This window comes from Gobio gobio (assembly GCF_949357685.1).
Source record: "Gobio gobio genome assembly, chromosome: 12".
Taxonomy (NCBI): Eukaryota; Metazoa; Chordata; class Actinopteri; order Cypriniformes; family Gobionidae; genus Gobio; species Gobio gobio.
Window position 1 is genome coordinate 8968472 of NC_137105.1, and position 18543 is coordinate 8987014.

At 37.3% G+C, this 18543-nt stretch overlaps 1 protein-coding gene across 2 annotated transcripts in view; it reads right to left on the minus strand.

The window, feature by feature from the left end:
- The window catches only part of atad2b (ATPase family AAA domain containing 2B), a 113175-nt gene that overhangs the window by 92369 nt on the left and 2263 nt on the right, over positions 1-18543 (minus strand). For both annotated transcript variants that reach the window (XM_079832065.1, XM_079832064.1), the window contains exons 2-17: positions 17185-17342; positions 13825-13856; positions 13320-13467; positions 11059-11155; positions 10679-10805; positions 9764-9916; positions 9561-9636; positions 9331-9432; positions 9119-9230; positions 8878-8993; positions 8584-8758; positions 6818-6906; positions 6397-6556; positions 2924-3014; positions 1868-2179; positions 398-542 (exon numbers count right to left, since the gene is read on the minus strand). In XM_079832065.1, coding sequence (XP_079688191.1) covers positions 398-542; positions 1868-2179; positions 2924-3014; positions 6397-6556; positions 6818-6906; positions 8584-8758; positions 8878-8993; positions 9119-9230; positions 9331-9432; positions 9561-9636; positions 9764-9916; positions 10679-10805; positions 11059-11155; positions 13320-13467; positions 13825-13856; positions 17185-17342 — 2093 coding nt within the window. The remainder of the gene's footprint in view (positions 1-397; positions 543-1867; positions 2180-2923; positions 3015-6396; positions 6557-6817; positions 6907-8583; positions 8759-8877; positions 8994-9118; positions 9231-9330; positions 9433-9560; positions 9637-9763; positions 9917-10678; positions 10806-11058; positions 11156-13319; positions 13468-13824; positions 13857-17184; positions 17343-18543) is intronic.

The following is an 18543-nucleotide window of genomic DNA, read 5'->3' on the forward strand; positions in this document are numbered from 1 at the left end:
CAAGTCTGCTGAGGAGACATCTCAGCGTTGACTGTCAGTTCTGCAGCATTCCAACAGATGGCAGCAAAACACAGCGCTTGACTATCAAATAAAGCCTTCAGGTTTAGAGACTTTTAAATGCAACACATTTTGAGTGTTGTTTATTTTCTATTGCCATATCAGCATTAAACGATATATACAAGGTAATAATAAAAATAAAATGAATAAAATTAAAATACAATTAAACTTCTTACATTACAATAAAAACTACAATATCTAATGTTCTACATCTAAAAAGATAACAGCTATATGCTAGTCGTTCTTCATGACAATATTGTTAATTCTGCTTTTAACGCAAGCATAATTAATGGGTGCTGAGGATGACAAAATGAGTTTTGTATGAATTCATGTGTCTCACGTGGTAAAGTGGAGAAAGGGTTTATGGGTCGTGCAGGAAGCTGTTTTCTTCGGCGATCCTGACTGAGTTTCATAAATGGAAGGAGCATCCACACATTCCTCATCCTCGCTGTACGAGTCCTCCACCAACAGATGATTGTCCATGTCTGAAATCACAGACAAGAAACTTTAAATGCTGCCATTTCTATCACAGTGCTTTACAATGAGGCCAGTTTTACCAATAGAGAAAAGTTAAAACAACTGAAAACAGAATATTCAGTAAGAAATAGTGCTTTGATTTCATGCATTAATATTGGGGAAAGTTACTCTGTAACAACATAAATTAAAATAAATATAATTATTTTATTTTAATTAAACCCCTTCCCTCAGTAATACAATGCTGTTGTTTTTTTTATATTCAAATCAGGAAAATCTTAGCTCTTTTATTTGCCACTTTCTCTTGAGAAATGATTTTAATCTTTTCTTCACAAATTTATTCTTGAGAGAAGTTTAAAAAGGCAAGTCTGGCAAATGTATTCTTTCTACATAAATTTTTTTTATGATTTGTACTTTATTTTATTTCTTGCTTGCAAATAAGAATATCAATAATCAAGTATTGTCATATAAACAAACCATTAAACATACATGAAACAAAGGAGTTAGCCAACAAAATGGTAACTATATAAATAAGCAAGTATGTGAATAAATAAATAATAAATAAATATACATACATTTTTATATATATATATATATATATATATTTTTTTTTTTTTTTTTTTTTTTTTTTTTTTTAATTATAATAAAGAGAGCAGGGGTGTTGCCAACACCATAAGTTCCCATTAGGAGATATATCATGTTTACCATGACCATTATTTTCGTCTCGCCACATGCTTGCTACTACTGTGGGTTACAGAAATGCAAAAAATACAAACAAAAAAAATATTCCCCATTTATCAAAATAAAAATCAGTTCTCCCATGCAGACTATAGGAGAGTTTTTCCAGGGCTGCCACCTGTCCAAAGTCATTCTAGATGAAAAAGATTGCTCTAATTGAAAAATTAACCATTTATAAAAAGATTGCTCAAATTGAAAAATTAACCTTTATTAAATATTTATATTATTCATCAAGTTAAAAAAATTGGGTCAATTTTGATTTCATGTTTCATTTGATTGTTCATTTAACTCACAAGTATCTCTAGCATTTATCAATCAATTTATCAATCATCTCTAACATTTCATCAAGTTTCTCTTTGCAGAAACAGAGGAAAAACTGAAGACTAAAATGGAGGGAATAGAGTCATACGACTGCAAAGAGAGCAGTCATTAAAAATACTGGGAAAACTCTATTCCCAGCAGAAATATGAGGTGGTAATTATAAAGCTCTGTACGTAAGGTACAAAAAATAGATTTGAATGGATGAAACACCTAAATGAGAAAAAAAGTTAAAGAAATTTTTGTACCTGTGATGTATAACAGAAATAACTTGGCGTACCGTGTGTGTGTTCCCTGTGCAGGAGCTCTGCGTGGGGGAAGACTCGCATCAGGCAGGCAAGCATTTCAGCCAGAGTGGGCTCCAGCAGGGGCTTCAATACGCAGGAAAGGGCCTGGCCGGGCGGAGCCATTGCCCTCTGGCCCGCAGGTACTAAGGAGCGCAGGGCACGACCAAAGTCCTGCGGCCCCAAAACGATGGAGCCCACGTCCAGCTGATAACGCTGGCTGCTGGCGTAGATCTGAGGATAGCGCCGCCGCAGAGCCGCTAGCGCAGCCTCTGTGCAAAGTGCTTTGATGTCGGCCCCACAGTAACCTGAAACACGAGGAGACAACAGAGTTCGACACGCATCAGGATTGCCACTGTGTGGTAAAATTGGTAAATAGTTAGCCTTAAATAATTACAAGCTAATAGATAGTTTTATAAATGACACAAAAATAAATAGATATATTGATAATAAAAAGCAATTTTTTGCTACCATGATAAAACTATGTTTTAATAAACAGTAAAATTATTAATGCGGTGTTCCATTCAACTTCAATTACATTTTATTTTATGCCTTTCTCCCTCTGTAATAAATGTGTAAAAATTATACAAATCAGGAAAATCTTTCCTTATTTTATTTTACACACAAAAAAAATGCCTTTTTAAGTCAAAATATTTACTAAAATTTGGGAATTTTTTTTTTTTACTTCAAGTCACAAAAACATGGAAAATACCCAAGAAGATCCTTAAAGACGCTCTTTTTATTCACTTTTAAGGAAAATAAAATAATAAAACCTGACACCCAAGATAGGTGTGTAAAACATAGTAAATGTTCTTTTTTATGGCATTTCCATCTGTTTCATCTTCAGAGTATCAGACAGCAAAACACTTTATGATCCAGAGATATCAAGTAGTAATAGCTCACGTGACTTTGAATGTAGATTACATATCAAACCTGTTCTGACTGGCTGTGTTTTTGTTGTAAAGAAGGCTTGAAAACCAAAACACGTTCAACACGTCCAACCGTGTTGGGATGAACAGTAGAGAAAGGCATCACTTTTGCATTCATCTTACCGACACATTTCTCCGCTAGCTCATCTATAAAGGGAACGGCTAGCTTGGGGCTCCAGTCCCTGGTGTGGATTTCTAGAATGTGCTTTCGGGCCTGTTGGTGAGCATAAACATGAACACAGACAGTTTACAGATAAAACTAAGCACAGCCAAACTGTTTTGATCATAAACTCTTAACAAAGGGGCTGGAGAAAACATAAGAGCTAACGTTTGATAAGCCAGCACCCTGCTGTGAAGACAAACTATTTACTCATCCAGAAATTAGAGCAACACTGTAGCTGAAGTTGTAATATCAGGTCAGCTCTAAGCTCAGGCGTAGTTGATACACAGTCATGAAAAATGACAGGGTATAACCATGTTTGACAATTATATAAGAAGTTGTGGTGTTTTCTAGTTTTATATATGGTATTCAATGTAATCTGATCTGTTCCCAGTTTATTTATTGTCCCCACTCTACTGTTTCTGTGACAAATAAACAGGCCAGATTAAAAAAAACTAAATAAAATAAGTTACAAAATAAATGTGCGCACATTTATATACTTCTATATAAAAACGAAAATATATATAGTTTTTTTCCCAATTGAATACATTTATTAAAAATTATGTTTTAAATTATAATAACTCTGATTGAATAATAAAAGGATGAAATATACAAAAATAAATTATATATGAGGTCTGAGACTATTAGTCAAAATATATTTTGTATGTTTACAATTTAATGTTTTTTTTTTTCACTGCAAATTATATGCTTTAAATAATAAAATATATTTTTTTTTATAAAAAAATATTTTCTTTTTGTGGTTTTAATGAAATTCTAAATATCAGATTTGAATGTCTTTGAATCTTTTCTGGTTTCAATGATTGTGTTTAGAGTACACTGATTAAATACTGCTCTGACTGGTGGGCAAAGGAAAAATGTATATGTTATAAATTTAAAAAATATATTTCCCTCAATGGCTTGAATGTAGTTAGTGTCTAGTTAGCTTGGAGTGCTAAATACTGTAAAATTGACTTTAAACTATAAGTAACTTCTGTTTAAAGGTTACGTCAAAGGCTTCAACACCAAGAAATGTTTTGAACTAAAGCAGAAATGCCCAGAGAGCAGCATGCTAAACTGATCTCATCGAAATTAATTGGCATTCAATTTGCATTTCAACTGCCAAAACTAGCAACTGAGCTGTCAGACAATTTCAAGTGTTTTGAGTAAGGGACACTAAGGACTCTCTGGGACTAGGGTTGGGTATCGCTCGGGTTTTTACGTTAACGGTGCCAAATTGATCCTTTTAAAACGGTACCGGTGCCTAAACGGTACCTGTAAAGAGCCACAAAACGATGGTTGATGACATTAAAGAATGGCTTTTTATTTCATTTTTTTATTTTTTATTCTTTAAATAGAAACATTTATTAAAAGTTTAAAAGTATACTTAAATATATAAATATAAATAAATACAAAGCACAACAAATTTACTTCACAATAAAACCTAAGCCACCTAACCCAACTACAATAGGCCTAATTTAACAGTTACATTACTAATAAGTTATAACAGCAAAGAAGGTTTTCTTGGTATGCTACAAACCAGAAATATTACCATATTGCCTTCTCTAGCTAAATATTTTAGAACGCATTGTCTTATAATTTCCATGGTGATGTGTCATGCTTCTTTCACGTGACACACCACAGCCACAATAGTGCTGTATGACAGATGTATCGCTTTTATTTAGTTTTTCCTTTTTTATTCAAAATATTCACAAAATTGTTAACAATGTCATGAACTATCTGATATTCCGATTTTCAAATATTTGTTAGTGAATGTGTTTTGTCATTTAAAACCCTTTATAATGATCATGTTAGTTTATTTATAATGCGCGATGGGTGCCGCCATGTTACTTTGTGCTGCAATTCAGAGAATCAGATCTGTCGGATTTATATCACGTATATTCATCCACGTCTCATGAAATACATCAAAGTAAGTGACCGGTGAACTGGAAGAAGAATAGAGTAAACTATATACATGTGTATCTGAAATAAATAAGACACATAGTCAAATTATAACTGAAAGGATTGTTATTGCTGCTTCCATTGACATCAGTGTGTAGTTAAACTATACATGCATTTCTTGCTAGTACTTATGTGCATTTGAATGTCTGAAATGATGTGGTTGAAAACACTGAATAGTTGTGATATGCGACATGCGCTGAGCACGTGTGTCTCTGGCTCGGTGCCAGCCAAAGCTCGAAAGCACATTTGAATTTAAGTGGCACCGCAATGAGGCACTGAAATCTGGATTTGGTCCGGTTACATACACAGGGCTCGACATTAAGCCTGTTAATGTGCTTGTCTTTTGGACAAGTAAATCTGTCATTCACAGTATTCTCACCAGTGTTCAATCAGCTTATATTTAAATATGCATTTTTGTGATATTTCTACCTTTTATAAAGGGCATTTTTCCCCGTTATTCTTATTAAATATGGGCTATTCTTCAGCTTTAATTTCATATTGTTCAATTTGATCAATAAATTAAATTAGAAAAAGACACTATAGGGCTGTTACCAATCAAATTACATAATGTACACTGAAAAATTACAACTGCATTAAATAATCTCATAACATTGTTTTAAATATTTTTGAATATATAATTAAGAAATGTTGGAAAGAATGTTTAAACATGAATCTAAACTGCCAGTAGGTGGCGGCAGGTGACCGTCTAAATGAGTGAGTCATTGAGTCGATTCGTTGAAACGGCTGATTCATTCAAGAATGAGCCATTCGTTTATGAATAAGTCATTGAATCTTTGATTCAACTGATTCATTCAAAACGCTGAATCATTCAGTAACACACTGCTGCAATGAGATGCGTTATGGTTCTGCTGTGATCTTTGTTTGAAACTATTTTCGCTGCTGAAATCGAACAAAAACAGTAAATATTGCATCTAAAATATAAGTCACTTAATGTTAATTAATTTTTTACGGAACTGTCATATGAAATCAGTGTCACATTTTCAATCGTGATGGTATTCAGAAAAACAGCACACTTGGTCGTGTGATCATATAACTGTATTATATGTTATTAACATAAAAACATTTAAAATGTTTACCGCAGTATGTTAACTGAGTTTCTCTGTGTGAGCTCCTCATCGCTTTGCGAGCATCAACAGCGCAACCTTTTTACCGTCAGTTCATTATACATTATATATTATTATCCACTACTGATCGCCACTTACACTAAATGAATGCAGAATCATTCTTGCATTTTGGTGATTCCCTAGTTATTTTTTGTTATGGACGTTTTAATCAGGCTACTTGTCAGGTCGGGCATGTAAAATTCTCTTTCACTTGCCCCTTCAAAAAAATCGTAAATGTTGAGCCCTGAATATAGTTTCGGTACCCAACCCTATCTGGGACACAGAGAGTCAGTTGGCTGCGGGCAATGGACACAATACGCGGCAAAGTAAAAAAAAAAGAAGGATTTGTGCACCTTTTTATCTGGCAGGTTGAACAGAAACTCCCGGTCAAAGCGTCCGGGCCTCCTGAGTGCGGGGTCGATAGAGTCGAGTCTGTTTGTAGCACCGATGACCACTATCTCCCCCCGGCTGTCCAAACCATCCATCAACGCCAGTAATGTGGACACTATGGAGCTAAAAAATTTAAACAGAAAACAAAATGACTGGCTAAGCTCTTTGCATGTCAAATGAAAAGGTGTTGATGTGTAAATGTGGGTAGTACATCAAACTCATTTCAAAAGAGCAAGAAATATCTTGTTTTCCATGATACGCTCCTTGTAATACCAAAACCCTCTGTGTGGAAGTCATACTGAACAACTGATTTCTTCAGGAGCATTTCTAATCCTGATGATGAAACCTTCAGCAATACCCGCCACATTAATTCGAATGCATTACCTGTGAATTTGATCCTGTCTGCTGGAGCGAACAGGAGCGAGGCCATCAATCTCATCGAAAAAGATGATGGAGGGTCTCATGAGGTATGCCTGCCAGGAGGACAGGAAGTGTTACGTGTGGGGCTGGACAAATCACACACCAGACACTTCAAAACAGCTAGGGAAAGAACAGAGCCTGAAACCTGTTTTATATGTGATTGAGACAACAAGACAACTTGCGATGCACTACAATAATAAACAGAGGGAAAAGAAGCTTTGGAGGAAATAAAGCAGTGTTTAAAAGATCCTATATTATGATTTTACAGTAGAGAAAAAAATTGGTTTGTTTTTTTACTTGATGGTTGCTTCAGTGGTGGTGGGAGGTAAAATGTTTATTACATAGAGTACCAAGTGTAAATCTTTTTTCCTAAAATTGTGAAAAATAATAAATTATAAATAAAACAATAGTAAAATATTATAATTATAAACTATATTATTTATAATTATATAATAAATAACTATATTATTTATTTTATAATACATACAATCAATCAATGAAATCTAATTTCAACCATTTTGATTGTTTCCAAATTTAAAATACATAATTAAAATGAATTTTCACTAGTGGAATTTTTTTAATGGTATAAATTAGATGTTAAATACTATAAAAGTTTTTTTTTTAAATAATATTATAATATTTATTAAACTAATTCATTTTATTATTGTTGTTATTATTATTATTAATATTATAATGTGAATGACAAATTGGATTTAAAACTGCAAAGCCCTAATCCGCTTGTTAAGTCTGACATCACACGTCAGCGTTTAATTTTTTATGAGACGTTAATTCATAATCAAAGCGCAATGAAACGTCAATAGTGTACACATTGAGCTGATAAAAGCTTACCTTAAATGTGTAATATGAATAAATAATGCTCATAAAGAGACAGTATTCTCTCTTGAAAGTGGATGTTTGGACCCAGGAAATTGTATTTCTTACATAGACTTGCTCGGCATTACTGGGAACGCCCACAAAACGTCATATCCGCCATATGCTATGGGGGGGGGGCATTAGAATGAATGCAAGTAGACCTTGTTAGACACTTTATCTTTACTCTTTGTAATGATTACGATTTATTTTTGCTTGGTGCAGTCCGAATAGTTGCCATGTGGCGTTCTGCACCTCTAGTGTTAGTTAAAACAACCCTGATCTGAAGTTTTATACTGCTAAATAAACAGACGGAACCGTTCGTCAATTCCGAAAGCCTGCAATACGTCCATTACAATGAAACATTTGCACTACATGATGTTGATATTATTGTAAAGATTAAAAAAAAGAGATTTCATTAATTGCAATGGCAAAAGTTTTTGAACAAAACGCCAATAAAGTCATACTTGTCACAGGACTCATTTTATCGTTAAAGCAGTTTTTCACGATGAGCTATCACATACCGACATAATGCGTGAGGTTTTTAATGTACAAAACATTCAAAAGTCTTCTTTATTTCATGATGGGAAGGGCTGGGGCTCATGCTTGTGCTTCAAGCTGATAGTCACATTATATGTACGTCGACTCCGCCCCCACACCACGCCCCCAGCTATGACACAACGCCGACCAAGTCTATTACAACCTAACAAGTGGATTGAGCAATAGTAATTTTCTTTTAGGTAAGACAAGCGGCCAGGAATGCGCAATATCTGTTCATCAACAAATATCACCTCACAGACAACATAAACTAGCTCAAGGTCATCCTGGGATCAGGGTTGTGAGGTTGTCTAATAGATCACCTGGTCAAAAAGTAGGCGGAGCTGTCGCTCAGACTCTCCCACCCATTTGCTGAGGCAGTCGGCGCCCTTGCGCATAAAAAAGGACACCTTCCTGTCACCCTGACTGCATTCATTAGCCAAAGCCCGCGCCACCAGCGTCTTCCCGGTTCCTGGAGGCCCATAGAATAGACATCCTCTGAAAGCAGGGGGGAGGATTTTTGCAAACATATTAGTGACAACCTCTGCCGTCTGATGCATATCACACACAAATCTGAAAAGCACTTGTGAAAAAATCATATAAGCAAAAAGCCACACCTTGGAGGCTGGATCTTAAACTTCTCAAACACTTCTGGATATAGTAGAGGAAAGACGACCATTTCTTTCAAAGATTGGATGTGATGGGTGAGACCTCCAACACTGTCAAACTTCACCTGCATTGAAAGAGACAAGAACATATGCTAGCCCACAAAGCATCTTTTTCCTCATTGGAAATCAATGAAGCATCAAAGAGCTGATAATAAATTGAATGTACACGAGTATAAAACACAAGACTCACAGAAGTGTCCAGATTCATGGGATCCACATCCGCTAAACTGGCACCCACTTTTACTCTGTCTCGAAGAACGCCACTGGCCAAATCCTCTGCCCGAAGGTTCATGGGTAGACACCTGTCACACAATATAGACAAATAACAGTTAAGGTTCACACACTTCAGCCTTGTAATATACCACGAATCGAGTGAATAAACATTCAGTTTGGTAATGTCACCTGTTACGAGCTCGGCTCATGCTTTTGCTTTTCCGCCTCTCAAAACGCTCTTCATCTGACGATGATGTTGATTCACTGCTGTGAATGGCATGTTTCTTTACTCTGGTGATCAAGACACAGAAGACAAAACAAATTATAAATAACCCTCCAAAAATCATAAAACATACCACAGGGAGAAATGAGACATAAGGACAGAAACATCTGGACTGCTGCAAATAACCATTATTCACCTAATATGGCTTCTTCTTGCAGGAGATCGGTGTGTGTCGAACAGAGAGCCCTTGCTTTGCTTCCTGTTCACTGGCTCTAAGAAAACACAAATAAAAACACACATTCAAAAAGGCAAAAATCATCATTTAAAATATTTAAATATTTGCACAAGGCTGCATGGCTTAAGTTTGAGAGAGAGTGTGAATGTGTCCGAATAGAGTACCTATTGGGGGAGCTTCGTATCGCTGCACAGTTTTCCGCTGCCTGAGGTTATAAGGTCTGTCGTTCTCCTCTCCGACCTCTTCTGCCTCGTCTCCTTCATCGTCTTCATCATCATCAGCCTCCACATCTTCATCCTCTCCCTCCTCATGAGACTCTTAAAAATGAGAAAGAGGACTGTTTCGACACGTCGGGCAAACAGAAATAAAAAAAAATGCCAAAAATTGGCCAATATCTCAGCCGACCATTAACCTACACCAGACATAACTCGCATGGAGTGACACGTCATAACTAAAATACTATAATAACAAAGCTGTTTACACTGACAGTACTGTTTGCAACAGTTTTCAAAGCAATAGTCTTTTTGCTTGGTGTCATTGTTTTCTATATAATAATAATAATAATATACCACAGTATAGTGTTGTCAAAAGTACCGACTTCGGTACCAATTCGGAACTGAAATTTTAAAAATGTGATGCTTTGAGCACTGTTGAGCACAATAGTAAACATCTCTGATTGGCCATTGTGTTCACACGCTCATTGGATATGTCTGTGATTGGCTACAATGTGTAACGCACAGGAGCGTTTGAAAGCACATGGAAGTGTTTTGAAAGCAGGAGCGGGAGCTTTTGAAAGCACAAGCAGGTAGACGCTGAGAGATGCCTACTTTCAACAACTCTCGTATGTGTCTGTGTAAACGCTTGGTGAAAAGCGTCATTGATGTATATTTACAACATGTTTTTGAAGCGCTGACCATTGTAGCCAATCACAGACATATGAGCATGAGCGCATGAGCACAATGGGAAATCAGATACCAGCAACTTGGTACCAAAGGTGGTACTTTTGACAACACTACCACAGTATAAATGTTATATCTTGTTGTCTACCATTATTGTTCTCCACATAAGTCCACACATACCTTCAGTTCCTTCCTCCTCTTCGGTGTCTTTTGATTTGCTCATGGCTTTGTGATGCGCCTGCATTCCATACGTGTTCCTCCGCATAGACTTCCTCCTCTTCACACGGGAGTACATGTCCATGTTTTCCTGAAGCAAACATTTTTATAAACATATAAATGAGAAATGTGGAGAAGAATCAATGGAGCAATGGAGTTTGTAGTATGTGAGTTTTGACTCATCAGTGGGTTCACAGCCCACACTGAAGAGAGAGGCCGATGCTTCAGAGTAACACAGGATTTTAATAACCTCAATGTGGGCAATCGTTTGCTTAATGAGATGGAAAACAAGGTGGCCCGATTGTTCTGCTGTTAAATCAGTGTTAAAGGATAGAAGGAGTCACCAGTTCAGTGTCAGTCCACATGCGGAGGCGCTCCACTTCCCGATTCTGCCGTATGCTGCTGATGTTATCCATCTCTTGAAGAACTGCTTCTGCCGTACTAACAGACACAAGATTCACATGCATTTAATTATTTTTAGTCTAATAAAACAATAGTTCTCACACTGTGATACACAAACATATTCAAATATTTAAAAATACTAAAAATCATAAGTAGTGAGTTCCTGCAAAGGTTTACTAAGCTTCAGTATGGAGTAATCGTTCAGAACGAGTAAAGCTGCTCAGCCCATTCATGTGCAACACCAGCAGGTCTCCTCTCTCCAATATACTTCCACCATCTGTCTTTGACTAGCGCAACATGTTAGCTCACACTAAAATCCTGGCTAGGACACAGCCTAGTAAATCCATTGGTTAAAATTGCATTTCAACGTTAAAGGAACTGTATGTAAGAAATGTATTTCAATGAATCATAAAATGGCCCTGATATGTCACTAGACATTGAGAAATCATGTTAATTTCAAATACTTATATCACTGACAACAGTTGTCCGGCCAGGATATTGTCATTTAAAAGTGAAGTTGCAGCCCTCAACTGATGTTGATGTTGACATGTTGTGTTTTGGCCTGAAGCGCCACCCTCCGCCTATCTACCAATCACAAAGTCAGTAGTGTTTCGGCATCCAGGTTGCCAGCTCTGCTCTAGTTACCACAGCTGCAGCTACAAACTTTTTGGATAAAAAATGTCTAAGGAGGGGGAGAGGGGATACACTGCTCTACAGTAATTTGAAAGTGATTGCAGTACCAGTTTTGGCCACAATCCTACATACAGTTCCTTTAACTTGTCGCATCTGTGCACTGCAGTAGCAAAACTCAGTACCACTCTAAATGCTTCAATGCCTCTGCTGTGGGGTGTGTCTGTTGCAAGTGTGTGTTTTTTAGTTTTTTTTCAGGACACAGCCAATATAATCATCATATATCCACACACACACACACAAGTTGGAAAGATGGAAGCTTTGTTTCAAAATGCCCAAAACAAAAATACGGGGTCAACGTTTGTTAACCCAGCCTATTCTATTCACAATGAAATCCAATGAAAATATTTTAACAAATATGTAATAACTGCAAAGCATTCAATATGTAAACAATAATTCATGCACTAATTCCTGCAGAAATGACAATGCTCATGACAAACATCACAATAATTTGCTGGCGCTTGACGTTTTTCACTATTTGCATTTGCATAAAGTTGAGCATTTACAAACCTTTTGACGCTCTCAATATTTTCTTGCTTGGCTCACATAGCACTTAAATGAAAATGCCACTCTGCCAGTGCAAATATGCCATATGTGCTCAACATCAAACCACAAATGTGTGTTCAATCACAAAACTTTCCCAGAGAAAGACATGACAGCAGATTTATTTACAGAGTACAAAAGAGCTCGAGATGAGATGCTTAACACAAGTGCCGTCATTTGCAGTCTTTGTATCAGTATAGTGAAATCTACTACAGAAGCTCAAACAAGTGTGAAATATTACCAAAGGCAGATGCATGTCATTTATATAGATTTTAACAAAGACTTACAAGTTTAATAAAGCAAAGTCTACATCTTTTCAAGTACATCCAGAAGGTGCTTAAGTACCCCTGGGATACATATAGCCTTCCTTGGCTGGGAATCAACATTTATATCACAAATCATTATGTGCATGAATGCGAGCTGAATAACTGCCGTCACCATACATAGTGAGTCCACTTCTAGATCTGCTCGTGAACTCTGCATATTGTCATGTTTTAGTTCTTGTTGAGTTTAAAGTGCCTGTTTCTGCAAGAGTAAACTTTGTTGGCTTCAGACGTCTTTCTAATTATACACTAGCTACTCAAAACCATGAGCGAATTATAATGTACGCACACAGTCCAAACAGAACATGATTCCAATACTGTGAGCTCCTAGTGGGGTGAAATGCTAGTTGGTTTTTAGTCGTGATGCGGAAAAGGTCCATCCGACATCATTTGACAATCAATAACTTCACAGACAGACTCTCTCAGACAAACAGGAGATAAATAATTTGCTGACTGTTTGGGCCAACACTGAATAGGTGTCTAGACGTGTAAATGTAATTGTAGTTAATCATGTATACATTTGTCTGTCGTCAGTAAGAAAAGAAGCAAAGTGTCTGAATTTCCGTTGGCAATTTTACTTTATTTCAAGGAAACTATCACTATACTTCAGGCACCAATTAAATACGTATACAAGCATCAGATTTTACCTGTTGACAAGTTGGTCGAAAAGTAAGCTCTGATTGAGGTGTTCGAATTGGGACTTCCTGACGCGACGGCTTCTCTTGAGCTCAACATGACCGTTCATCCGACCATGGTCCCCGTCTGATGTAGAATCACCCCTCAGACTCATTCGACCTATGTGTTAAAAAAAGGGGTTACTACAGTCATCGCCTGGTGAACATCAAACATATCCTCATGTGTTTCATGATCAAACGTCATTGACACCAGACCTGATGTAACTCGTCTTTGTTTAGAATAAAGTGTCAATCGATATAGTACTGAGTTAAGTTCTCTTTCATTATATGTCGAGCTTGAATGGTCAAAATGCCCATCTTGGAGGGTATCCACATAACATAGTCAGTTATGTCTTAATTGAACATAAACAGAAAGAAATCAGATGTGTGTCAATAGATTTTGGGTGAACTCTTCCTTGTAAGCTCTTAATAAAGAATGATTCAGTAAATTAAAATGACTACACTAATTTATACTTACTGTGTCCATTCTGCAAGGCACCAGTGGACAACCTGGAAGACAAGGTGAAATGCATAAGAAAATAGCTCTTACCAAAGCAAATAGTATAAAAAGACAGAAAAGGCCTTGTTTTAGTGCATAAATAACAGAAACACTTAGGCCTGGTTACACAGACAGGGCTTAGATTAAGCCAGGATTAGACCCTAGTTCAATTAGGACATTTAAAGAGTTAGTTTACCCTAAAATGAAATGAAGATTTTGCCAATAATTATGCACCCTCATGTCCTTCCAAACCCGTAATCTTCGCAACACAAATTACGATATTTTTGATGAAATCCGAGAGCTTTCTGACCCCTCCATAGACAGCAACACAACTAGGGCTGCAGCTATCGATTCTTTTTGTAATCGATTAATCTAGCACTTAATCGATCGATTAATCGATTAATCGGATTAAAAATGTGTGTGTTGAGAGGGAGAAAAAGCTATTTAATTTATTAATATGCACAACAGGTTTCATGCTGTAATCTAGCCCTGACATCAAAGTAAATATCTGTTTTATGTAGATTTCTACACCTGCAGCATTTACCATTAGGCTACTAACAAGTAATATATAATTTCTGGGGTGAGCCTATTTGCTATGATAACCTAGCAACCTGTGTGTGTGTGTGTGTGTGTGTGTGTGTGTGTGTGTGCGCGCGTGCGTGCGTGCGCGTGCGAGGAAGAGTGACGCCCCAATCAGACCAGTTGCTTCATTGCAGTTTGGTAGGCTACGGCAGAAATACATACATTAATTTTCAATAGAACGCTGCATTTGGCTTGCATCACTTGCATTGCGGTGCATTTTAGGCGAAGCATCCGTTCGAAAAATCGCGTCACAACATCAGGTCACGGTGTATACAGTGAATGCTGAAATTATTGTTGCGTGGCTACATAAATGTTTAAGCATATGTGATGCATTGCCACGATTGGTCTGACTGACGCGTGAGAGAGAGACGAGGGTGCATGCGTGCGTGCGTATGTGTGTGTGTGTATGAGTGTGAGTGGTGTGAGAGAAGGGGTTCTTTTTTTTAGGCTATACTCTCTTGCAATTGAACGTGAATACGTTTACTACTTAAAAACATTAGTCAAACCGCATCACGACATCGCTACAAATACAGTATGGGATTAAAATCAGCGAACATCAATGTATAGGCTTAGGCTACGTTTCAGCGACGCCTGGTGAAACTGCATGGAGTGGATGTTTTCGGTTCAGATGCTGAATCTTTGAAGTCGTACTTCTGTGGAATGCCAGGTCTACTTTGCAGTAGACACATTGCACCTTGTTCTTTTCTTTTTTAAGAATGTAATGATCCCAAACTTCAGACATTCTCTGCCGTTTATGGACATCTTTACTCTCCGCCATCGCGCCAACTAAATTCAAAATGTATCACGCGCTATGGTGTGCTTCCGGTATTTAACTAGGCTTCGAGGCAGAGTTTTTGCCTCGAGGAATTTTTGAAATCGAGTTAATCGAGTAACTCGATGAATCGTTTCAGCTCTAAACACAACAACCACTTTCAAGGTCCAGAAAGGTAGTAAAGACATCGTTAAAATAGTCCATGTCACTACAGGACTATTACAGGTTCCTCTATTCCTGTAATACAGTGCGATAGTGTTGTCAAAAGTACCGATCGTGTTCAGCGGAATCATAAACACCTCGGATTGCCCATTGTGCTCACACGCTCTTCAAATATGTCTGCGATTGGCTGCAATGACCAGCGCATCAAAAACATGTTGTAAATATACATCACTGACTCTTTTCACAGAGCGCTTAAACAGATACACACGGGAGCATTTGAATGCAGGCGCCTATCAGCCGACCGGTCCGCTGGTCGACGCCTGCTTGTGCTTTCAAACACTCCCGCTTTCAAAACACTTTCAAACACTTCCGTGTGCTTTCAAACACTCCCGCTTTCAAAACACTTTCAAACACTTCCGTGTGCTTTCAAACACTCCCGTGCGTTGATCATTGTAGCCAATCACAGACGCATCCGATGAGCACTTGAGCACAATGGCCAGTCAGAGGTTTTATGATTCCAGCTCAACAGCGCTCAAAGCGTCACATTTTTTTTATTTCAGTACCGACTTGGTATCGCGGTCTGTACTTTTGACAACACTACAATGGTACAACCTTAATGTTATGAAGCGACAAGAATACTTTTCACACAAAAATAATTAACGACTTTATTCAACAATCTCTTCTCCTCCATGACACTCTCCTACGCGATTCATGTAAGCACCTCTACACATGCGTGTGGTGCTCAGCCAATAGTATTCAATAGCCGGCATTCTGCTGTAGAACTAGAGGGTGCTGCACTATGTGAATAGTCCAACAACTTGAATAACATAAGAGAGTAAAAGGGAAAGAAGACATTGTTGAATAAAATTTTTACTTTTGTTTGTTTTTTGTGCACAAAAATTATTCTTGTCACTTCATTACATTAAGGTTGAACCACTGGAGTCACATGGACTATTTTAAAGATGTCTTTACTACCTTTCTGGGCCATGAAAGTGGTCGTTGTGTTGCTGTCCATGTGGGGTCAGAGAACTCTTGGATTTCATCCAAAATATATCATAATTTGTGTTCCTAAGATGAGCGAAGGTCTTACAGGTTTGGAGCGACATGAGTTTAAGTAATGACAGAAATGTCATTTTTGGGTGAACTAACCCTTTAAGTAGCTTTAGGTAAAAGTAGCTTTTAAAAATATTACTGGTGTGCATCTTGAGACAAAAAAAAAATGGCACTGACATATTTAAGATCTCAAACTATTTAGTCCAGTGAGTGGCCAGTTGCATAAACGAAGCCATTATGTTAAGACAGTGTCTTAAGATCTAGTATGACCCACTAGCAGTTAAGCAAGTGGCATTCAGTCTTACTTTTCGTATAAAATTAGGCTAGTCTATGTTTTTATGTAACTGATTTTAAAAAGTTAAGAACAGTCTTATAGAAAAAAATGTATGTCTAACTTGTAAGACTAGTCTTAACGGTTTATGCAACCGGCCTCAGGACTAGCTTAAGCCTTGTCTGTGAAACTGATAATATATTTTCTTTGAGTAAAAGCAATTCTTGTCTAAAAAAAAATTTCAAAACATATTGAAAATGATTTTTATAATTTGCTGTATGTCATGTTGCTCACTTTCCATTGTAGACAGTGTAAAAGGCAATACACACTGAAAGCGAGCAACACAAAACTAAGATGCTGCAACACAGACGATCAACTAAGTGTAGAATATAGCAATTTTTTGTAGGGTGAAAAGCTTCTTTGATTATAATGGGATGGCATCATCAAAACACCACAAAAAAAATCATCATCATCATGCAACATCGACTGTCGGCCTCACCTAGTACAGTGTTTGGACATGGTCCATGGGCCTCTCTGGCCTTTACTCTGGGGACTTGGAGAAGTATCAGTAGAACTTGGCGGCGTCTGTCTGCGTGTCCGCTTGGGCGGCGGAGATAAACGTGGGCTACTGCTGTTAACATCACTGCTGGGCTCTTTCTATAACAGGCAGAAGTGTGAAGGATATTTAAAAGCTTGCACCAGCATGCAGAATACAGAGAGGAATATGATGATGGCAAGTCCACTCACAAATATGATCTGCACTAGAGACACTCAGCACAATATCAGGCGCCTGAAAGAACATTTGGATTCACGTGACGTAGACTTCATCATCCTCTATTGATTCGGTAAGCGACGGACTCAAGTCATCTCCCAAATTCTTCCTCCTCTCCTCCCAGATCTCATACTAAACTCCCAGCTGACTGAATAAGCCTATGATTCATACATAGCCAATGTTTACACCACCCAATAACATGCAAGATGAGAAAATAAAGAATCCGATGTTTAAGTAGCCAAAACTATGAAATCAATCCAGGGTTCCAATACTTTATCACCAAATCATTTCCATGACCTTTCCAGTCATTTGCTATATACTTGGTAACAGCATTCAAATTCAGGACGAGTCACTTATGAATCATTCAGAATGATTTGTAAATCGGTTTGATGATTCATTCAAAAGAACAGACTCACCCATAAAAAATACATCACCACAGCTTGAGGACAAGTTTCACTCACAAGACTCAAGAGCATAATTTAACTGAATATACAGTGTATATATATATATACATACATATACACACACTGCCCGGCCAAAAAAAAGTCTCTGTTTGGATTTAAATTGGCAAATGCTTAAAAGTCAATGATTGCATGATTATTGCAGTGATTATGTTTCTAGCACGTTACGTGTTTGGCAACAGCTAACCCTAATTGATGGAGTGTGCAGCTTTTCATTTCTTAAACAACCATGTACAAAGAAACCTCATGGCCATATTCCAGATGATAATGTCAAGATTCATCAGCTCAAACTCTGAAAAAATGGTTGAGAGGGAGCATGAAGAATCATTTTCACACATTGAAAGTCTTTGAGATGTGCTGGAGGAGACTTTACAGAGTGCTAGACTCTTGCATTGTCAATACAAGATCTGGACCAAAAACTGATGCACCTCTAGATGGAAATAACCTCACAACATTTATTTTCATCAAGAGGTGCATTCATTTTTGGTCAAGATCTTGTATTGACAAATGACAATGCAAGAGTCTAGCTGTAAAGTCTCCTCCAGCACATCCCAAAGACTTTCAAAGAATTTAAGATCTGGACTCTTTAGATTAAGAGGTACCAATTAATGTGTGAAAATGATTC